Below are 23,634 nucleotides of genomic sequence, written 5' to 3'. Positions count from 1 at the left end.
TGCAAGAGAAAAGCTGGCTGGGGTATCTGGGACCAGGGCCAGGCATCATGGCCATCGCAGCCTCTGCCTTTGCTTCCTTCTATGTTGTTTTCCATCCCCAACTCTCTCAGTGTCCATGTTCCAAAACTGGAGCCCCACCTCTTCAGCCAGTTCTCTCCCACACAGAGACACAATAAACAGATGATCGGAGGAATGGCCCGGGATGGCCTTGGTGGAAGGAAGAAGTGACTTCAGCATGCAGGAATGTCAGAGGATGAGAGCGACGTGCCGTGCCCATGGGCTCTGTGGGATTGAAGGTCGTGGGGAGGGGACACGGGGCCCCAGGAACTTCAACTTGGAAGCCCAGTGGGTAGATATGGAAATGAATGAATGGGTAGCCCCAGCTGATCCATGGAGCCCAGCCAGCGCTGGCAGCTCACGGGGAGGCTCCTGACAAAACATGGAGCTGTGCTGGGAGGCAAAGGTTTTACAAGCCCCATGGTGGGTCGGAAGTGGCAAACCCAGAGGGACCTTGAGCTCCTCTGAGTGACTTTTTGTTTGTTTTTTGTTTTTTTCTGAGTTTTTTTTTGAGACAGAGTTTTGGCTCTTGTTGCCCAGGCTAGCGTGCAGTGGCGCGATCTCAGCTCACTGCAACCTCTGCCTCCTGGGTTTAAGCGATTCTCCTGCCTCAGCCTCCCAAGTAGCTGGGATTATGGGCGCCCGCCACCCACGCCCTGCTAATGTTTTTGTGTTTTTAGTAGAGATGGCGTGTCGCCATGTTTGCCAGGCTGGTCTCGAACCCCTGACCTCAGGTGATTCACCTGCCTCGGTCTCCCAAAGTGTTGGGATTACAGGAGTGAGCCACTGTGCCACTCTCTTGACTACACAAAATGCCACCTGGGGGGAGCTGCACAGGTGACAGGGTCTCTTCCCCGTTTCGCAGTTTGTACACAGAAACTCAGTGCTATCTATGGCGAAGTGGTGCTTGGGTGTCCTGATATTTCCCAAATTTTGCACAGCAAAGTATCTTTGTGGCTAAGGTTGGGATAGGCAGGCCTCTTCAGAGGGCAGGAAGAGGAGCCACTCCATTTGACACAGCAAACTCACTTCTAGGCATCTGCTCCAGACTGGAGAAATGTCCATCAGGATTTTTATATAATGACTCTGACAGCGTGCAGTTGAAAAGACAGAATTGGGGGCTGGGCACAGTGGTTCACGCCTGTAATCCCAGAACTTTGGGAGGCCGAGGTGGGTGGATCACCTGAGGTTGGGAGTTCGAGACCAGCCTGGCCAACATGGCAAAACCCTGTTTCTACTGAAAACACAAAAAAATTAGCCAGGTATTGTGGCAGGTGCCTTTAACTCCAGCTACTCGGGAGGTTGAGGCAGGAGAATCACTTAAATCCAGGAGGCAGAGGTTGCAGTGAGCCGAGATCGTGCCACTGCACTCCAGTCTGGGTGACACAGCAAGACTCCATCTTAATAAAAGAAGAAAAAAGGAGGCGTTGATAGGTACTGATGTGAAAAGTGCATCAAGATACACTGAGGGAAAAATGCAAGCAGCAGCCCCACGTGAGCAGCATAGTCATCTTGCTGTAAGTGGCGAAGTGGAAGGGGATGCATGTGCTTGAAAATGCAGCGAAGAGGTTTGTTTTCTGGAAGGGCCCACGAGAAACCGTCAGCAGTGGCTACCTCTCGGGAGAGGAGACTGGGGGGCAGCTTTTCCTTTCCATCTTACACATTTCAGTATAATTTGGACTTTCCATTAATATGCATGAATGACTGAATATATTTTTTAAATGCTAATGGCATCTTTGGACAGTGAGATCCAAAGACCCCATTTTTTCTTTATTTTCTTATATATTCTAAAAAAGAGGGGAAAAAAAAAAAAAGTAAGAGGCCAGGTGTGGGGGCTCATGCCTGCAATCTCAGCACTTTGGGAGGCTGAGGTGGGAGGGCGGCTTAAGCCCAGAAGTTCGAGACCAGCCTGGTAACATAGTACACACCTCGCCTCTACTAAAAATTTAAAAATTAGCCGTGCATAGGTGGCACGCCCCTGTGATCCCACCTATTCAGGAGGCTGAGGCAGAAGGATCACTTGGAAAAAAAAAAAGTAGAAAGAACGACCGTAACATCCTAAATATATATATTTCTGCCCCCAGTTCTTGACACAGTTTTTATTTTGTCTGTTTGTCTTTTGAGACAGGGTCTTGCTCTGTCACCCAGACTGGAGTGCAGTGGTGCAATCACAGCTTACTGCAGTCTCGAGCGATCCTCCAGGGCTCAAGCGATCCTCCTGCCTCTGCCTCTGGAGTGGGATCACAGGTGCATGCCACCATGCCCAGCCCTGACACTGAGCTCCTAAATCCCTTGAATTTCCTAAGTTACAGGGGTGCTAGGAGCATGTTTTGTTCTAACATTTGGTTTTGATCTCAGTCCCTGGCACAGAGCTCCTAAATCCGTTGGAATTTCCTGGGTGATAGGAGTGTCTTTTGTTCTAGTGAGGTGACTCCGGGTGGGCTCCTGGGTGGGCTGATCACCAGACAGATCAAGCTGCAATGAGAAGCTTGGAACTTTCAGCCCCGCCCCCACCCAGCTTCCTCCAGAGACTGGAGAGGAGCTGGAGACTGAGTTAAGAATCAATGACGCCTATGTGATGAGGCCTCCGTCAACATCCCTATAGGGTTTGGAGAGCTTCCAGGCTGCTGAATGCATTCCCGTGCACGGAGAGTGGCATACCCCAACTCCATGGGGACAGAAGCTGCTGCATCCAGGACCTACTGGACCTCACTCTACTTAGGTACCTCCATCTGGCTGTTCATCTGTAGCCTTTATCATTTCCTTTCTAATAAACCAGTTAACGTAAGTGTTTCCCTGAGCTCTGTGGGACGCCATAGCAAGTACTGAACTTGAGGAGGGGTTCATGGAACCCCTGAGTTGTACCCAAGTAGGACCAAAGTGTGAGGAACGAGGGGACCTGATACGTGTGATGGGCCCCTGAAGTGGGGGGCAGTCTGTGGGACTGGGCCCTGACCTGTGGGGTCTGCCCTGATTCCGGGGAGTTAGGGTCAGGGTTGAAGTGGAGGACACACACTTGGCATCTGGGTGGCTGGAGAATGCGCTGCTTGTAGGGGTGAGGCTGCCTGCATATTCGGTATCAGAAGTGAAGGGTTCTGTGGAGTGTTACGTGCATGAACAGAAAAACAGTTGGTTTTTCTCATGGTTGATGTCTTTCTTTAATGACTGACAAACAGCCACTGACCTATTCAGGGCAGGGCCCCAGAAATAAGCCCAATATCAAGAATAGACAGAAGGCCAGTTCTCCTATTATGTGCAAGGGACACAAAGATTAAATGATAAACAACAGCAACAATGAGCACAGTCCCTGCCTTATGGAGCTCGTAGTCCAGTAGGAAAGACAAACAAATAATTGCACTCCAGGGCGAGGAGTCCATGAGCCGGGGCAGATCCGTATCCCCAGAGGACCCGGTATCAGCTGACGTGCCCAAGCCCTCCTGACCAGAGAGAGGCTGGTATACATTTAGATTTTGGGCCAGGCACAGGGGCTCACACCTGTAATCACAGCACTTTGAGAGGCCAAGGCAGGAGGGTCGCTGGGGCCTAAGAGGTTGAGGCTGTAGTAAGCCATGGGGGTGCCACTGCACTCCAGCCTGGGCAAGAATGAGACCCTGTCTCACACACACGCACGCACACACGTGCGCATGCACACACACACACACACACACGAAACTGTACTTCACTTTGGAAGTCTGATTTTTTTTTTCTTTTTTGAGATGGAGTTTCGCTCTTGCTGCCCAGGTTGGAGCGCAATGACGCAATCTTGGCTCACTGCAACCTCCACCTCCCGGGTTCAAGCAATTCTCCAGCTTCAGCCTCCCGAGTAGCTGGGACTACAGGCATGCGCCACCACACCCAGTTAATTTTTGTGTTTTTAGTAGAGATGGGGTTTCTCCGTGTTGGTCAGGCTGGTCTTGAACTCCCGACCTCAGGTGATCCGCCCGTCTCGGCCTCCCAAAGTGCTGGGATTACAGGTGTGAGCCACCACGCCCGGCCTGGAAGTCTGATTTTTAAAAAGCTGTGGTCATGACCCATTGCTGGGTCAGGAAAGCAAATGAGAAGGCCTTATTAGTATTGTGGAAAAAAAAAAAAAAAAGGGCTACCAAAGTCTTGGTGAAGTTTGAAGCTTTAATAACTTTAGGAGTATAGATACTACAAATGTACAAAAAAATGACATTTGAAAGGTTATTTACATTTAAAATACCTTGATATTTCTTACTCAGATTCTTACAATACCCCCCCCAGTGCGATACATGGCTCTAGTTGGTTTTCAAACTTCGAAAAACCTTTTATCGACTGTTGGTCAGCAACAAGAAAAGGTAACACTGGTGATTCCAGCCTCACCATGTTCTAAAGAACTGGATTTGGTGCACATGTGACCTCAAGGGAGGTGACAATCAGGCCACTGACCTCAAGGGAGGTCAATTAACCCAGGTAAGGGCTCCTTTGCCTGCCTGTCCATCCAGACACTGGCACATGCAGAGAATTAAAATGAAAAATCTAGCACTTGACTGTCAGGAAACTAAGTGGAAAAGAAATTTAAATAAGTAAATATTCAACTGATGTTTTGTAGGTTTGTACATTTAAACGTCTGAAGTTATTAAAACTGCACTAAGACTCTGGGGACACCCCTGTATCCCAGAATGAAACAGAAGACGAGGCTGGGCGCTGTGGCTCACGCCTGTAATCCCAGCACTTTGGGAGGCTGAGGTAAGTGGACTGCTTGAGCACAGGAGTTTGAGACTGCCCTGGGCAACATGTCAAAACCTCATTTCTCCTTTTTTGAGATGGAGTCTTGCTCTGTCGCCCAGGCTGGAGTGTAGTGGCGCAACCTGGGCTCACTGCAAGCTCCGCCTCCCGGGTTCACACCTCAGCCTCCTGAGTAGCTGGGACTACAGGCGCCCACCACCACATCTGGTTATTTTTTTTTGTATTTTTAGTAGAGACGGGGTTTCACCGTGTTAGCCAGGATGGTCTCAATCTCCTGACCTCGTGATCCGCCCGCCTCGGCCTCCCAAAGTGCTGGGATTACAGGCGTGAGCCACTGCGCCTGGCCAAAACCTCATTTCTACAAAAATTAGCTGGGCATGGTGGGATGTGTCTGTGGTCCCAGCTGAGGCTGAGGTGGGAGGATCACTTGAGCCCAGGAGGTCAAGGCTGTAGTGAGCCGAGATCACACCACTGGACTCCAGCCTAGGTGAAAGAGTGAAAGCCTATCTCAAACAAAAGAAAACAAAATAACAACACAACAAAAAACTTCTGGTGTAGTTGTGTGACTTTATATACATGAGGTAATTTAAAATTTCTTTCTTATAGTGACACCTAATTAAAAAAAAGTTTGAAAACACTGCTGAATTGGCCATTTATTTTGTTTTTTGTCTGTGCAGAAATCCCCTAATCTTTTGGAAGTTGTCCCTTGAATCCTGTGGCCCCAGCTGGGGCAGTCAAACCCTCCCCCTTCCATCTACTTATCTGGATGGGCAAGGGCATAGGCCCAGGAGCCCAATTTCTGCTTGGGGGACAAGGACCCTCTGGGCCCAGAGCAGTGAGCGGCCTAGAGTGGGCCCGGGTGGAGAGGCTCATTGGAGAGGCCCCTTCCCACCGTGTGCTTGTCTTGAGGCCGTTCCATCCTGCCTAAGAGCCGCTCCATTCCAACTCCCACAGCCCCTGGACCACCGTGTCCACCATCCACTGACACCTCTCCTGTCCACCACTCACCATATTCACCCTTTGCAGGCCAAGAACATCTCAAATTTGCCTGCATCAAATTTCAGCTCCACTGAGGTCAAGGGTTGGATAGCCATGGAACGTTTTTTTCAGAGTAGTTATCAAACTGCACCCCATGGAGGCATCCCAGAGCCTCACACCTGGGCTTCTACTGGAAATAACATTCTTTTACCTGGGTAACTTGTTAGGCTTTTAGAGAATATACTAATAATAACTGAACGAATTCCAATTATTATTATTGTTATTACTGAGACCGGGTCTTACTGTCACCCAGGCTGGGGTTACAGTGATGCCATCTCGGCTCACTGCATCCTTGACCTTCCAGGCTCCGTCAATCCTCCTACCACAGCTTTCCTAGTACCCGGGACTACAGACACAGGCCATGAGGCTTGGCTAATTTGTTTATTTTTGGTATAGATGAAGTTTTGCCATGTTGCCCAGGCTGGTCTTGAACTCCTGGGCCCAAGGGATCCGCCTGCCTCAGCCTCCCTGCTCTCGGCTGTGTTTTACTTTTTAAAAAAATAATGGGGGCCAGGCACGGTGGCTCATGCCTGTAATCCCAGCACTTTGGGAGGCTGAGGTGGATGGATTGCCTGAGGTTAGGAGTTCGAGACCAGCCTGGCCAACAAAGTGAAACCCTGTGTCTACTAAAAAATTAGCTGGGTGTGGTGGCAGGCGCCTGTAATCCCAGCTACTTGGGAAGCTGAGTCAGGAGAATCGCTTGAACCTGGGAGGCGGGGGTTGCAGTGAGCCAAGATCACGCCATTGCATTCCAGCCTGGGCGACAAGAGTGAAACTCCATCTCAAAAACAAAACAAAAAAACCACCAGTGTTGATTTCATTTTGCCCTGATTTTATAAAAGTGTGTACACAACAGAAAAGTGAAAGTGCTAACTCCAGTAGTAAGAAGTGCCAGTTTCAGACACAGTGCAATGGAGACAAAGACACAAACCCTTCCGCAAGAGGTGGCTCTTCAGCCTCAGGTGTGTGTGCAACGGGATAGGAAGGGATAAAGCAAAACCTCATGTGAAATACCAGAGCTCCATTGTCTAAGGCTGTGCCCAACAGAGAGCTGGCACTAAGGATTTCACCTTCGTGCCTCCCTCATGGCATGTCTGTCTTTCCTTCCGCTTTGGCACATTCAAGTTTGCAGCTATGTTTTCAGGAATGTGCACGGTGGGGGCCTGGAGGAAAGGGAGCTCAGCTGTGTCTGCGGGGAGCAGGCAAGGCCTTAGAGTGGATGAGAAAGTCATACTGGGTCCAAGATGGGCTTGCCAGGCAGATGCAGAGAGAAGGGCATCTGGGCAGAGTGTACAGTCCATGTAAAGGCATGGAGGCACGGAACACCTCGGCTCTTCCAATGACTCCACAGACTTGGGTATGATGGCAGGGTGGGTGTGACATGGTCAGAAATAGTGTGCAGAGGCTAGGTGTGGTGGCTTATTGCCTGAAATCCCAGCACTTTGGGAGACTAAGGCAGGTGGATCATTTGAGGCCAGGAGTTCGAGATTAGCTTGGCCAACATGGTGAGACCCCCCCACTCTACTAAAAAAATTAAAAATTAGCGGGGCGTGGTGGTGCCTGCCTGTAATCCCAGCTACTCGGGAGGCTGAGGCAGGAGAATCTCTTTAACCCGGGAGGCAGAGGTTGCAGTAAGCCAAGATTGTGCCACTGCATTCCAGCCTGGGTGACAGAGCGTGACTCTGTCTCAAAAAGAAAAAAGGAAGAGGTCAGGTGCGGTGGCTCTTGCCTGTAATCCCAGCACTTTGGGAGGCCGAGGTGGGTGGATCACGAGGTCAGGAGATTGAGACCATCCTGGCTAACACAATGAAACCCCGTCTCTACTAAAAATACAGAAAGACAGACAGACAGACAGACAGACAGACAGACAGACAGACAGAAAGAAAGAAAGAAAGAAAGAAAGAAAGAAAGAAAGAAAGAAAGAAAGAAAGAAAGAAAGAAACTGCACAGAAATGCAGGGTCTGCAACCACAGAGATCATATACAGGACACTAAAGCATTTGGTTTCATTCTTCAGGAAGTGAGAAACCACCTGAAGCTTTCAAACAGGGACAAACAAGGCTAGGCGTGGTGGCTCACACCTGTAATGCCAGTACTTTAGGAGGCCGAGGTGGGAGGGTTGCTTGAGGCCAGGAGTTCGAGACCAACCTGGGTAATGAAGTGAGACCCCCCCAACTCTACAAAAAGTTAAATTAGCCGGGGTGGTGGCATGTGCTTGTAGCCCCGGGCACTTGGGAGGCTGAGGTGGGAGGATCGCTTGAGTCCAGGAGTTTGAGGCTGCAGTGAGCTATGACGGTGTTACTGCACTCCAACTGAGTGACAGAGGGAGACCCTGCCTCTGAAAAAATAAATAAAAATAAAAAACAGGTATCAATACAAAATTTTTTAACAAACAAAAAAATAAATAGGGACAAACAGAATGAGAGCGCACCTGGGAGACTGAGGTGGGAGGATCGCAATAGGGGCAAGAGAAGAGGCAGGAGGAACTATGAGAAGAGGGTACGGGGCTCAGGGGAGAGACGGTAAAGGCCCACACTGTGATGCTAAAGGCATCTGGTCTTCAGCTCAGCGCTGAATGAATCAGTAAAGGTGTGGCCGGCCAAAGGCAATCTCTCCAGGGTCTCATGGTCTGAGTCCTTCCCACCATGAGGCAGCTGTGCCATGCTGGGCGCAACCAGGATCATTTCCTGGAGGCGGCAGGAACCCAACAGAGTATGCAGCTGATTCTTCCTGGGGTCTTAAAGGAAACGGAACTGAGCAGCTGCTCGAGCGCTGACTCAAACCTCACCCAAGGCCCTCATCACTGCGGAGTTCCTGTCCATGCCCTTGGTCCCAGGAGTGTTCAGGCTACTCGGCTCATGGGCTGAACTGTGTTCCACGCCCCAATTCATATGCTGAAGACTTAGCCCCAGCTACCTCTCAGCTTGATTCTATTGGGAAACACGGCCTTTAAAGAGGTGATTAGGTTAGAATGAGGCCATTAGGGTGGGCCTCACCCAAGGACTGCTTCCTTATAAGAGGAAACTTGAACACACACAGAGACACAAGGGTTGTGAGTGCATGGAGGAAAGACCATGTGAGGAGGCAGAGAAGGAGGCCAACTGCAAGCCAGGGAGACAGGGCTTAGGAGGACCCAAACCTGCGGACACCTTGAACTTGGCCCTCCAGTCTGCAGAACTCTGGGAAAAGAAACGTCTGTTGCTGGAGGTGCCCAGTCTGTGGCGTTTTGTTGTAGCAGCTCTGGCAAACGAATACATCATGTTTCTGATGAAAGTCAATCAATTTCATGGAAAGAGTGAACTGAGACAGGCAGCTGGTTGGTCCCCAGGGCAGGCTGGGCTGAGCCCAAGCTCCATCACTTCACTGACCAGAGCCTCAGCATTTTAGGACTGAATAGAGACCATGTTTTAATGTCATGTTCTGGGATAATTTTCTAATTCAGCTTTTCCCTCCCATGGAGGAGATGGAGGCAGGAGGGGGAAGGCAAAGGGGACGTGCCTCCTGACAGCCTCCCCAGTGCCAGGAGCCTAGGACCAGGGTGCCCCGGAGGCCAAGCTGAGGGGCCCGGCCAGGCTGCAGTAGCTGGGAGAGACAGTGAACCAAGCTCATGCCCTGCAGGCTGCACGCTGCCATTTATGGCTGCCCTGGCTGATTCAAACTGATTCAAGCGTGATGCAAAGTGCTGAAGTCGGGAGAGGGAGAGAGGGGAGGTGGGAGGTGAGAGAAGAGAGGGCTAGATAAGAGAAGGGAGGCGGGGGAGAGAGAGAAACACAACAGAGAGACAGACAGTGATAGAGACAGATTTCTGTCTGTGTGTCAGCTGCCCAAGGAGATGGTTCTGCTATGGGGCAGTGCAAAGAGGGTCTGTTGTGGCCCTGTGGCCACCAGAGCTGCTGCCTGCTGTGCTGCACCAATCCCGCTGGCTAATCCAGAATGACTTTAGAGGACAGTGGCTCCAGGAGGCAGGCCATTCCTAACTCCCGAGAGGGCATCTGTCCCTCCCCTGCCTGCAGCAGGCAAGGACAGAAATAACAGGAAGGCGACAAAAGGCCTCCCCCACCCCAGAATGGGCCAGGCCCAGGGCTGCCTCCAGAGTGCCTGACAATGCTCTCACTCCTTCCAGAAGGACTCCATTAGCCAATCGGCTGCTCATCTTTTGCAATGGGGGTGGGGGGAGCATCAGCTGCAGGGCGAGCAGCAAAGCCCAGCTGGCATCAGCTCCGGGGGCTTGGTGGTGGGCAGGGAGGACAGGCTGGGGCAGGGGTCACCACTGTTCCTCCACACCTAGCAAAACAACTCAGCCATCTCCTCCTCCAAACTACAACTCCAGGCTGGGGACACACAGGCTCCACTCTCTAAATCCGTATTTGCACCTGGATGAGACATGTCCCAGGAACTTCTGTCCAGAACCTAGAAACCCAAGTCTCAAACTGACCCCCTCACTTGTCCAGTTTTTCTTGGCAGCCACAGCATCTCTGACACCTTAACATGGCCTGGGAATGTTGATTCCAACCTGATCTCCTTCCTTTTTTTTTTCTTTCTTTTGAGATAGAGTTTCGCTCTGTTGCCCAGGCAGGGATGCAATGGTGCGATCTCTGCTCACTGCAACCTCTGCCTCCCAGGTTCAAGAGATTCTCCTGCCTTAGCCTCCCGAGTAGCTGGAATTACAGGTGCATGCCACCACCCCTAGCTAATTTTTGTATTTTTAGTAGACAGGGCTTTGCCATATTGGCCAGGCTGGTCTCAAACTCTTGACCTCAAGTGATCCGCCCGCCTCGGCCTCCCAAAGTGCTGGGATTACAGGCATGAGTCACCGCACCGGGCACTGACTTCCCTTCTATTCTGAATTCTAGAGTCTCCCCTTCACTCCAACAGGCTTCTGGCTTCACCCCTTTATTCTCTGTTCTCCTGCTACAACTACTCGATGACTTCATGTGGCACCTACATCTGCTCTCCTCCAATTCATCCTTTTTTGGGAGATGGTCTCATTCTGTATCCCAGGCTGGAATGCAGTGTTTCAATCATGGCTCACTGCAGCCTCAACCTCCCTGGGCTTAAGCAATCCTCCACCATCAGCCTCCTAAGTAGCTGGGATCACAGGCATGTGCCACAACTCCCAGCTAGTTTTCTTATTTTTTGAAGAGATTGGGTCTCACTATGTTGCTCAGGGTGGTCTCAAACTCCTGGGCTCAAGCCATTCTCCTGCCTCAACTTCCCAAAGTGCTGGGATTACAGGCATGAGCCACCACACCCAGCCCTCATCCAGCTTTAAGAATATCTTCAAATGCTAGCTTCATAATGCTTTTCCTGCTCAAAACCCATGCCACCTGCCTACATTGCCCAACCTTGTTCAATTTCAATATAATAATCTCTGTTTCTCCAAGTTCTACTTTCAGATTCTCCTGCCATCAGATTGGGTGAGGTCTCTCTCCTTGATGGCTAAGAACCGGGGGTTCCACTAGGTGGGGGTGGTGGGCTGGACTCGGGGTGCTGTTTGCACCATGGCCTCAGGAACGTGATCTGTCGTTCCACATTCACCTCTGCACCCCTCTCCTTCCTCTGTCTGGGCAGGGGTCCCCCAAGGTCACAGGACCTGATTTGGAGGCCCTTTAACTCTACTCTAGGTTTGCAGAGACTGCTGCAAGGAGGAGCAGACAGAGTAAAAGGAGCGTAGACTGCCACCCAGAGCAGCTGTTTTTGCTTTATGTCCTGGGCTTCCATGTGACACTGAAGAGGCAAGAAGGGATCCAGTGTTTTATTATTATTTTTTATTTATTTACTTTTGAGACGGAGTCTCACGCCGTCACCCAGGCTGGAGTGCAGTGGCACAATCTCGGCTCACTGCAACCTCTACCTCCTGGGTTCAAGCGATTTTCCCGCCTCAGCCTCCCAAGTAGCTGATTAGTCCCAAGTAGGGATTACAGGCATGTGCCACCACACCTGGCTTTTTGTATTTTTAGTACAGACTGGGTTTTGCCATGTTGGCCAGGCTGGTCTCGAACTCCTGACTTCAGGTGATCTGCTCGCCTCAGCCTCCCGAAATGCTGGGATTACAGGCATGAGCCACCAGACACGGCCAGGATCCAGTGTTTTACAAAATGTTGGAAAACCACTGACCTAATGTGGCTTCCGCCTAAGGAAAAACACTTGCTGAGGGAACCTGGGATGAACTGCTGGTATCCATCTCTGTTTGAACACTTCCGGCACAGGGAACTCACTACCTTACCGAGCAGTCTTCCTCTCTGAGGCGTAACACACAGCTCGAGGGCAAGAACTGCAGGCGGCTGTGCAGAGCACTGGGCTAGAGGCCTGGGCAGGGAGAGAAGCAAGATGCCTTCCTGCTGCCCCAGGTGGGAGACAAAGAGACAGGCCCTGCCTCTAGGCAGGAGCCCACAGCGATTTCCGTTCTTTCTTTTTTGTGGCATGCGGTGTATTTACTCAACAGGTGCCTACTGCGTGCGGGCCTGTTGCAGGAGCTGGGACGTGGCGGGCAAGGGCCCTGCTCTCCGGAGCAGGCGTTCCACTGCGGCAGACAACGCGCACTGAAATAAAAGATGACCTCAGACCGGACGAAGGGCTATGAAGAAAGCCCAACGCACTGGAGAGAGAGTGGGCGGGGGTGGGGGTGGGGGGGGGGGGGGGGGGTGGGGGTGGGGGGATGGGGGGGGGGGGGGGGGGGGTGGGCGGGGCGGGGTACTTTACATCCGCTCACTGGGGCAAGGACACTGGGGCAAGGAGAGAGGTGAGGACTGACTGCGTGAAGGCTCAGGCAGGGAGGGGTGTGCTGGGCAGGGTCCTGACGTGGATGCAGGGCTGGCAGGTCTAAGCACCAGAAAGGAATCTGTGGCCGCAGAGGGCTGGGAGTAGAGCCCGAGTAGGCAGGGTGTTCCTGGGCCTGGGGCTGTGGGACGTTTGGAATTGCACGTGGAGGGCTGTGAGCAGGGGCTGTTGGGGGTGCTGTGCTAGGAAGGTCATGCTGGTTGTTGGGAGAGCCTGGCAGGGGTGGGGAGGATGGGAAACAGGGAGACCAGTGAGGAGGTCACCAAACAGCCACGGAAGCAGGCGCCAGAAAGATGGGAGGAGGGAGGGCTGCTCTCGGGACACACTCTGGAGAGAGGTGACCAGAACTGCAGACAGCAGGTCTTCAGGGCGAGAGGGAGGCAGGACGACAAGGACGAGCCTGGGCCTTTGGTCTGAGCAGCTGAGCGTTGGGGGTGGATCCGGGATGAGATGAGGAATGCCGGGTGGGGGCAGCAGAAATGAGGCACTGGTCAGCGTGCTGGGCTGAGGTGCACATAGACAAGCCAGGGGCCAGGGAGATCAGGGGAGGCGAGAGCTGGGCGTATAGATGTGGGCACCATCAGCTGTTGATCAGGAGGATGGGGCGGCAGGTGTGTTCTGAAGGCAGCAAGGCGGGCCTGGTCCAGGAGTCCTGCAGTTGATAGTATGGGCATGAGCTCTTCTAGCAGAGCAAAGAGCAGAGGGAGTGTGCTGGGGAAGCAGCTGACAAGGAGGGAGTATGTTGCGGGTGGGGGTGTCTGGGGAGAGACCGGATCACTGTTTCTACAAGGAGCATGACCCCATCCGGGCCCCACCCCCGCCTAGGGCCGACCGCTGTGTTCCAATGTCCAGACTAAAAGCGTCGTCCTGCATTCCAACCTCACATCCCAATCAAGGGCACATTCACAAGCCCTAAACAAACTCTCTTGCTCAGATGACTGGAGCATGCCAGATTCAATCCTATCAGATTAACAGTTTTTGGCGAGTTCCTACAAAGAGGATTTAGGGGACATCAAAAGCTTCATTTAAAAAACAAAAAAGGAAAACAACAACAACAAAACACCCTTGGGGCCGGGCGCGGTGAGGACAGCTTGGGCCCAGGAGTTCGAGACCTGCCTGGGTAATATAGCGACACCCCGTTCTCCACAAAAAGGAAAAAAAAAAAAAAAAAAAAGAAAGACAAAACACTCTTGGGCAGCAATCTGTACTCTCCGCAACCCCTGTCAGGGAATATCAGGTCGAATTCTAGGCGCTACATTTTGGGATAGAGAAAATATATGACAGAGAAGAAAACTAAGAGATGAATAAAATCCGATGGAAGAGGGTTGGAGAAAATGGCATAATCTTATTGGGGAAAACCAGGTTGAACAATTTTGACCACGACCAGCTTTAAATATAGTAACAGAAGATAAGGGTTGGGCACAGCAGTTCACATCTGTAATCCCAGAGCCTCAGGAGGCAGAGGCAGGAGGCTGGACTGAGGCCAGGAGTTTGAGACCAGGCCTGGGCAACACAGCAAGACACCATCTCTACAAAAAGTTAAAAAATTAGCTGGGTGTGGTGGTGTGCACCTGCAGTCCCAGCTATTCAGGAGGCTGAGGCATGAGGACCCCTTGAGCCCAAGAGGTCAAGGCTGCAGTGAGCTATGATTGCGCCAATGCACCCCAGCCTGGTTCTCTAAATAAACAAATAAAAGAAGAAGAAGGCAGGTGGTCAGTTTTTAAAATCTCTTGAGGGCCGGGTGCAGTGGCTCACGCCTGTAATCCCAGCACTTTGGGAGGCCAAGGCAAGTGCATCGCTTGAGGGCAGGAGTTTGAGGCCAGCCTGGCCTGTAACCCGCGAAACCTTGTGTCTACTAAAAATACAAAAATTAGCTGGATGTGGTGGTAGGCGCCTGTAATCCCAGCTACTTGGGAGCCTGAGGCAGGAGAATCGCTGGAACCTGGGAGGGGTAGGTTGTAGTGAGCTGAGACTGCGCCACTGCACTCCAGCCAGGGTGACAGAGCGACACTCCCTCTTAAAACACACACACACACACACACACACATATATCTTGAGGAGCCCTTACCATAGGAATAACTTCATGAAAGGCTAATGGCTGACTTGACTATGGAGTAGCGTTTGCTACTCCATAGTAGATCTCCAGCAGAACCCCACTGGGCTGGTGGCATTTTCTTCTCTTAAGGTGGGAGGGGCTGGGCGCGGTGGCTCACGCCTGTAATCCCAGCGCTTTGGGAGGCCGAGGCGGGCGGCTCACAAGGTCAGGAGATCGAGACCACGGTGAAACCCCGTCTCTACTAAAAATACAAAAAATTAGCCGGGCGCGGTTGTGGGCGCCTGTAGTCCCAGCTACTCGGGAGGCTGAGGCAGGAGAATGGCGTGAACCCGGGAGGCGGAGCTTGCAGTGAGCTGAGATCCAGCCACTGCACTCCAGCCTGGGCGACAGAGCGAGACTCCGTAAAAAAAAAAAAAAAAAAAAAAAAGGGTGGGAGGACGGCTTGAGCCCAGGAGGTGGAGGTTGCAGTGAGCTGAGATTGCACCACGGCACTGCAGCCTGGGTGACAGAACCAGACCTTGTTTCAAAACAGCAAGATTTATCTCAGACTCTGAGTCCTCAGCAAATAAGAATCAGGCCAGGAGAAAAGCGATTAATACCAAGGTCATCACACAAGAAGGTCCTTGCTGAGAATCTGCCAGGGTTGTCTCACCCAGACGTCAGGTTGGTCAGCGGGTTATAAATGTGTGCAAGGAGTTATCACTTGAAAACATTAAATACACACATACACAGGCCACAAAACTGGCGCTGAAGGGTTGAGCACAGTGGCTCGCACCTGTAATCCCAGCACTTTGGGAGGCAGCGGTTGGCAGATTGCTTGAGCTCAGCACTTTGAGACCAACCTGGGCAACATGGCAAAACCCCATCTCTACAAAAAATACAAAATTTATCCAGGTGTAGTGGTGCGTGCCTGTGGTCCCAGCTACTCGGGAGGCTGAGGTAGGAGGATGGCTTGAGCCTAGCAGGCAGAGGTTGCAGTGAACTGACACTGTGCCACTGCACTCCAGCCTGGGTGACAGAGTGAGAACCTGTTTTTTTTTTTTTTTTTTTAAAGCCAGTTAACTTTAGCAGTAGGGGGTTGTATATCAAGTTTAGTGACACTAATGTCAACAAATTCTGATAACCCAACACCATTGCACCAGCCGAGGCCCTAGGTCAAAAAAAAAAAAAAAAAAAAAAAAAAAACACATTGAAAAAAACAAACAGAAAAACTGGAGCTGATGCCTGGAAAGTGGACAATCACTTCTGTAAGTCCTACGGCAATTCAGAGGCAACAGTTGAAGATAAACAAGTTCCATAAGTCCTGCAATGGGTTTTCTCTGAGCCATTAAATCTCATGTAGCCATTTTTTAGCCAATGTAACCCTGTGTCCAGAAAACAGCATCATAGCCGGGCGTGGTGGTGGCCACCTGTAATCCCAGCTACTCAGGAGGCTGAGGCAAGCAGGAGGATCACTTGAACCCAGGAGGCAGAGGATGCAGTGAGCTGAGATTGCACCACTGCACTCCAGCCTGGGTAACAGAGGGAAACTCTGTCTCCAAAAAAAAAGAAAAAGAAAACAGCATTGCTTCTACTGCCCCGCAGCGACGGACACAATGACTAGAATGACTGCTGCAGCACCCTCCAGCTTCCTTTTCAGTTTTTTCTTTTTTTTTCTTTTTTTTGAGACAGGGTCTTGCTACCCAGACTGGAGTGCAGTGGTGCTTTCACAGCTCACTGCAGGCTCTACTTTCATAACTCAAGTGATCCTCCCGCCTTGGCCTCCCAAAGTGCTACTGCGCTTGGCCCTTTCCAGTCTTTTGACCAAGCAGCAAGCAGTAAGAATGCCGAAAACAGGGCTGGGCGTGATGACTCCCGCCTGTAATCCCAGCACTTTGGGAGGCCGAAGCAGGAGGATCATTGAGGCCAGGAGTTCAAGACAAGCCTGGCCAACATGGTAAAACCTCATCTCTACTAAAAATACAAAAATTAGCCAAACATAGTGGTGCATGCCTGTAATGCCAGCTACTCGTGAGGCTGAGGCAGGAATATTGCTGGAACCCGGGAGGTGGAGGTTGCAGTGAACTGAGATTGTGCCACTGCACTCCTTTGTGACAAGAGCAAAACTCCATTTCAAAAACAAAAAAAGAATGCTGGAAAGAGCTTTGCATGAGGCCCCCTTAGAGAAGGGGCTTCTGAACCTGATCTCCTCGTCCTGTTCCATACATCTGTCCTTAACAGTGGCAAGCCCAGTGTGGCCAAATGCAGGTTGTTTCAGAAATACTCCTAACCATCAGGGATCTGGCATTTCTCCGGAAGACTGTCCACCAGAGGCCCAGGCTGGTCTCCCTCCTCCCACACTGTGGTTTGGACTGACTGGGAAAGAGCAGGGCTACAAAACAGAAACTGTTTGCATGCTCACCATTTCATTTCTAGCTCTCCAAAGCTAGGTGGCTTTTTTCTCAAGACATATTCTTTAAAAACGTACTCCTTGCTAAGCAGAAAATTCTAGCTGACATGAGTCTGTAACCAAGACTCTTTCTCTCAGAAAGAACAAAGTTTAGCTATTAGGAAAGCCCCTGGACTTCTTTCATATGTGGAAAAAAATTAAGTTATGCGCTCAAACAACTTTACAAAAAAATACCCACTGGAACTACTGAATATAGAAGTCCACTGACAGCCCTCCAAGGCATCTTCTATTCAGTTGCTCTATATCATTATAATTATTGTGAATGCAATATTTTACGTTCTACCTTTTTACTTATTTCATACTAATTTGCTAATGAATCCAATGTGCTAATTAATGAACATTTGGATTATTTCTAGTTTTTTTCCCCAGTAAGTCACTGGGCCTGTTCTGGACTAAATATTTGTGTCCCCTGCAAATCCATCTGTTGAAGCCTTAACCCCCAGTGTGATGGTATTTGGAGGTGGGGGCCTTTGGGAGGTGAGATTTAGATGAGGTCACGATGGTGGCGCCCCTACAATGCTATGAGGGCCCTGATAAGAAGAGGAAGAGACATTCCTCTCTCTCTGGCATGTGAAAGTACAGCAAGAAGGTGGCTGTCTGCAAGTCAAAAAGAGAGCCCTCACCAAAACCAGAATCTGCCAATACCTCATCTTGGACTTCCCAGCCTCCAAAAGTGTAGGCAATAATGCCTGTTGTTTAAGCAACCCAGTCTGTGGTATTTTGATATATCAGCCTAAGCTGCTTAAAGACAAGGACCTAAAGTGATATAAACAACTGGCAAATATCCGCTTGGCCCTCCACTACTTGGCTTCTGAGATTTTGCTAAGAGCACAGAAAGTAGGACCACACTGCCATCACAAAGGCCCACACTGCCATCACAAACGCAGGACAGATGATGGGGAAATTCACCCGCTCCTGGGTCATTCTGGGAAGGCTGGGGTCTCCGCAGCTTCCAGAGCCCACACCTATGGTGAACAGGTTGGTGAGGGCAGAGGACACAGGTGGACCTGACAGCAGGATGACTTCAGGGGACCAGGCCCAAGTCACATGGTGAAGACAGACAGATGGAGGCTGTGCTACCCACTCAGACCACCACCACCAGAGTGGCTAAAAAATCAACCCCTTTCCCAAGAAATTTCCCACTGGGCTTCTTTGTTTCAACATTCTCTTTTGAAAAATTCCAAACCTACAGAAAAGTTGAAAGAATAATACAATGAATACCACACACCCTTCACCTAGATTCACCAGTTGTTAACATTTTGCCATCTTTGCATTCTCTCTCTCTCCATACACACCCACACTGTGTGTGTGAATGTGCCTGTAACTATTTGAATCATGACATGTCATCCCAAAATGTTTCAGCGTGCATCTTCCTAAGGATAAGGCCATTGTTTACACAGCCATCTGCCGGTATTGTACACAAAATATTCAGCGTTGATTCAATAAGCTTACCTAACACACCCATTTATTTAAAAAATGTCTCAATTATCTCCAGTGTGTCTTTTATAGCTCCCTACTCCCATCCCTGATCGAGAATCCAATCAAGGATCAAGATTGTATTTATGTGTCATATTGCTTTAATCTCCTAAATCCCAATTAAATCTAGAAGAGTCTCTCTGTGCATGACACCGGCCCACTGCCTTGCAGGAAGTCCCTACTCTGTCTTTTTTTTTTTTTTTTTTTTGAGACAGAGTCTTGCTCTGTCGCCCAGGCTGGAGTGCAATGGCACAATCTTGGCTCAACTGCAACCTCAGCCTCCTGGGTTCAAGTGATTCTCCTGCCTCAGCTTCCTGAGTAGCTGGGATTACAGGCGCCCCCCACCATGCCTGGCTAATTTCTGTATTTTTAGTAGAGACAGGGTTTTGCCATGTTGGCCAGGCTGGTCTCGAACTCCTGACCTCAGGTGATCCTCCCACCTCAGCCTCCCAAAATGTTGGGATTACAGGCTTCAGCCATCGTGCCTGGCCTCTAGTCTGTCTTTGAGCAGAGATAGGCCCCAAGTGCCGAGATACTTGAGTCCTGGCACAGACAAGAGATTTAACTCTAGTGCTATTCAAATGACCCTTGACGCTTTGCCAATGACCACTGTTTGGGAATCCAACCATCCAGCCTTGCTTGAATCCACAACTCCATTAGGTAAGAGGCCTGGCAATCCTAAAACCCCAACCTACACAAGAGCACCAAGAAAGCCCTGAGTCCTGGCCTGAAAAGAGGCCAGCTCTTGTTCTTGACTTCGTTGGCTCATGATTCTTTGTGTGAAAAGGACTTGCCTGTAATGCTTCCTCACAGCCCACCCCTCGCTAATCCTTAGGAGAGAAAGAAAAAGAGGTTCTAGCAGTATCTTTCTGCTTCTTCTCAGCCTCCCTGCCCTGGCCTGTGCTGCCCTGGGGAGGCTGCACTGATCTCATCCCCATTTCTTTGGTCCATTTTCAGGGTCTCAGCCTACAGTGGCCCCTCCCCACTACTTTGTCCTTGGCCAAAGAGGGTACCGTGCACCTAGGGGACGCTCCTGAGTGATCCCCAACAGCAGCTGAAGGCTGCTTCCCGGGGTGAGAGATCCTCTCAATAATCAGCTTTGTAGTCGGTGGCAGCAGCTGCCCCAGCCAGCCCAGGCATCCTTGGGAAGGGAGAGGACTGGATTAGAAAGGAAGCAGTTAATGGAAAATGAAGAGGGAGGGGAGAGGTGAGTTACACGCTGCTCCCCAGGGCAGTGACTTCTGAGCTAACAGCAGGTGGTGTTACCCTCCTCCCTTGCTGTTGATGGGGTTTGCTTAGGGAGGGAGGGAGGGAGGAAGAAGGAGGCTGGCAGAGGGTATCACCCCACTTCCCAACCCCGATTGAGTTGTCTTCCCCAAGGGGCCTTTTTCCTGATCTGTCCTCCAAGCCCCAGCAGTGTGATCATCAGAAGAAAGCACTGGAAGCTCTTGGAAATGCTGGAGTACACTTCAGGACAATTTCTTTTCCTTTTTTTTTTTTTTTTTTTACTTGTCACTGACTTGAAGCTCATTAAGACAATTTCTAAGCAGCTTCTTAAGTAATGCCACCACTGGGAGTGGGTGGGATGACACAGTATCTGTGTCCCCACAGCACCTGGCTTAATGTTTGCAGGCAGGAGTTTTGGGGGAGCTTTGGCCAGCTCAGGAAGGCCTGGGGACTGGAGCCCAAAGGGGAAGGACACTAACTTCAGTTGAATTCTCCTGTTGGGTGGGTTCCCTCTGGAGGGTGCTTTACCGGGAGGACAAACACAAGCCTCAAGTCATCCTCACTGGCACCTATGTTATGGGGGCTGGCTGGCATGTGAACCCCTGTACTGCCTTGTCCTTCAGAGCACCCATTCAGCCTCAGAGGACGTGCATTCGCCCAGACAGAGGAAAATTATGCGAGGGGCCCTATTTAAACACCAATGAACCTATTCCTGTAGGTATCATGTGCTGAGAGCTGAAAGCCTTGTAAAAAGTTCTTCAAGCGTCGTGCCCCACAGGATTGAGATAAGACAGGGCGCTGCTAAAGGACATTCTGCACTTCAGTCCAGAGCCTGGTGTGGGTGATAAAGGGACAGCCCTGTAAGGCCAGGGCTGACTGACTGAGGGTGCATGACGGCTCCAGAACTGTCTAAAGGCCTCTCCTGCTCCCGCGAGACCTCGACGGAGGCAGGAATCCCAAATATGGGAGCAAACACAACAGGTCAGCACATGTCCGAACCGCCCCCCTCCCCCATCACCCCCTGAGGTCTGCAAGCCCACCTCAAGCAAGAACGGCAGGGCTTGCCCCCCGACCCCCCACCCCATTAAACGGGCTGGTTAGAATCCTCTCTAATGACACAATTAGTCACCCACTTGTCAAGCAAAGCGCCTGCTCAGATGGGGTCTGGCGCACTTACTCAGCAAAGAGAAATGCCTCTGAGCACAGCCTGGCTGCCTCCTCCTCCCCCGAAGGGCTTCTCTCCAGGGTAAACCATTGTGTCCAGCACAGGACAGAGTGGGCACGTAGGCACGCAGACAACGCGCATCCCGGCTCTCCTCCCTTCCAAGAAAAGGAGCTCAGGGGTAAGAACAAGGGATTACAATCCGACTGGAGACCATGGCGGTGGCCTGGACCAGCCAAGCGTGGTGAACTCCTGGGAACATGAGCACACAGGTTTCCAGTCTAGAGTGTAGGGACTAGGATGAGTGGATGAGGGAAATCCGATTCCTCTCCTGATATCCACAGGCAGGACAGGGTGGCCAGGGCCCGAGCTGACGGACAGCATGGTGGGAGGCCTGGGGCAGAGGCAGGGAGGGCCGCTTTGGGGTGCTCCCTGGTGTTCCAGGAGGGCTTTATCCTGCATCTTCACTCCAGGCCCAGCTTACCTACAACCCGGGGGAGTGGGGGTAGGAGGGTATTAGGAGATGTGTAGCTTAAAACGACAATAAAAAGAACTGCTGGGCTCGGGTGCCTTTTCTTTCAGTCTCAGCCTACGGGCTTCACAAAACACCACAGCACTGACTCTGAAATCTTGACTTCAAACTGACTGAAAAAGAAAAGCCAGCTTTCCTCCCTCGCCCCCCGAAAGTACTACTTTTTAAACATCAAGATAACTCTCATGGCAGGCCTTGAAATAAGCCATAGGCACGTGGATTTGGGAACCGGTGGGCGGGAGGGGTCAGAGGTGGGTGTGGAGCAAAATTCCAAGTCCCGTCGCGAGGCCTGGGAGCCAGCAGCTGCGGAGCACGCCCTGGGCTGGGAGAGGCCGAGGTGAGGGGAGAGCAAAACACCTCCAAACAAACTCATTCGGGGTCGCCCCTCGCCACACTTTCTGGGGGAGGGCGGCGACTTTGCGGGCCTGCGGCTTAGCATGGCGGGACCTGCATTTCCTGTGGGCCGAGGGTTCTGCGCTTCCCGGGGGCAGCCTGGGCTGGAGGCTGCGGTCCCGCTCCCTGGCTCGGCGGGGAACGGCAGCGGCGGCTGGAGCCCCGGGGGTGGGGAGAGGGCCGCGGGGGCCGCGGTGCGTACCTGCCTCGCCTCCGCCGCCTGCTCCTCCGCCTCCGCTGACGCCACCGCGGGATCCCCTGGCCCTTCGGGCTCCCCGGGTCCCGCAGGCTCCCCGGGCTCCCCCGGCCCCGCGGGCTCCCCAGGCTCCTCCGGCCCCGCGGACGCGGCCGCCGGCTCGGGGGCGCAGGGGCGGGACGGCGCTGGGGCCCTGGTGGCCTCGGCCGGGGGCGCGGGTTCCGGGGGCGTGCAGGCAGGCTCCGGGCTCGCGGTCGCCCCACGTCGCATCAGCAGCCAGGCGAGCAGAAGGGCCAGCGCGGTGGCCAGCGCAGGCAGCGCGGCCAGCAGCTCGGCCGGCGCCTCCATTGCGCCGCGGCCGCCGAGTGCCGGCCCGCTGGGACCCCGAGGGAGCCCGCCGCGCCCGGTCGCCGCGCCCCGCCCCGGGGCGGAGCCCCCGTCGCCCGCGCCCCGCCCCTGGCATCCTCCGGCCCCCGGTGGTGACGCACAGGCTGTAAGCGGGGGTGTAGGGGGGCAGAGCCCTGACCCCCTGGGAGGCACAGGAGAGCCAACCCCTGCCCAGCCTGGGCAGCCTTGACGCTTTGGGGCACATTTAACTGAGGTTCAATTTGAAATACTGTATGATGTGCCCTGAGGTTGTCATCTTTGGCCTTGGTACAGCAGTTCGTCTTAGAGCATTTTGGAAATATCAGTGCTAGTTGGGGAATGCAGAGAGACAAGCAAACCCGGGAAGATTCATGGAAACAGCAGCCTGGATTGCCTTGTAAAACAATGAAAAGCCGGATTACGTTTAGCCACTGCCGTTTTTATAGGCATGTCAGGAGTTGCTTTTAATCCTTAGGGTTGCCTTAATGCACTTTCACAGAGGACATCTCCAGATCCCAGCCAGTGAATGCTCCCTTCGGCGCTGAGGCCAGCAGTCTTCAACACAGGCCTCCCTGTAACATAACATGGCTCCCCCGCCCCTAGACCTGAAATTCAGCTGCAGGTCCTTGGTCAACGCTATTCCTCCTACCGGACTTTCTTCTTTGCACAATTCCAGAATGCATGCAGGGTGGGAGGGTGCAGTGAAGGAAATGAAGGCTATTGTTTTTGTTTCTCCAGGTCCTCCCAGGCCTCTGTTGCTGAACAGTGGATTTTGAGATAAACACGTTGTAACCAAAAACATATTTTCCTACCACGCCCCACCCACTCTTTAGTTATTTTAAATAAACACACGACGGGCATGTCAGGTATCATGCCAAACATAAGGCCTAATGTTAAAAAAACACGGTTCCAGTTTTTGCTGAGGATGCATTTAATACTTTTTTGGGGAAATTACAGTGCCTGAGCTGATCTGTGATACAAACCAAGATGTGAGATGAAGTGCTTCCTTTTAAATGAAGATATACAAACAAGACCCCCCAGCAACAGGGAGAGCTGAATTCTGCTGCACTGCATGATATTAAGGGCCATGCATTTCCTTTTAGTGGTGGTTGATGAAAAGAGCCCCCAACTATAAAATGTGGCCGGGCGTGGTGGCTCACGCCTGTAATCCCAGCACTTTGGGAGGCCGAGGT

General features: G+C 51.8%; 2 protein-coding genes across 16 annotated transcripts in view; both read right to left on the bottom strand.

Annotated features, from left to right (window-relative positions):
* The window catches only part of MXRA7 (matrix remodeling associated 7), a 1,130,960-nt gene that overhangs the window by 14,341 nt on the left and 1,092,985 nt on the right, over positions 1–23,634 (bottom strand). For 12 of the 15 annotated variants that reach the window (XM_050764454.1, XM_050764455.1, XM_050764456.1 and 9 more), the window contains exon 2: positions 22,082–22,438. In XM_050764454.1, the coding sequence (XP_050620411.1) occupies positions 22,082–22,423 (342 nt within the window). In that variant the 5' untranslated portion in view covers positions 22,424–22,438. Of the gene's footprint in view, positions 1–22,081; positions 22,500–23,634 lie in introns of those variants that run through there. The other 3 variants (XM_050764467.1, XM_050764466.1, XM_050764453.1) reach the window with 2 other exon arrangements.
* Positions 1–23,634, bottom strand: part of CYGB (cytoglobin) — a 326,406-nt gene that overhangs the window by 159,784 nt on the left and 142,988 nt on the right. The window lies entirely within an intron of this gene.

Source organism: Macaca thibetana, chromosome 16 (genome assembly GCF_024542745.1).
Source record: "Macaca thibetana thibetana isolate TM-01 chromosome 16, ASM2454274v1, whole genome shotgun sequence".
NCBI classification, from domain to species: Eukaryota; Metazoa; Chordata; class Mammalia; order Primates; family Cercopithecidae; genus Macaca; species Macaca thibetana.
Note: the sequence above shows the minus strand (reverse complement) of the source record. Positions and strands in the feature narration are given on the sequence as shown.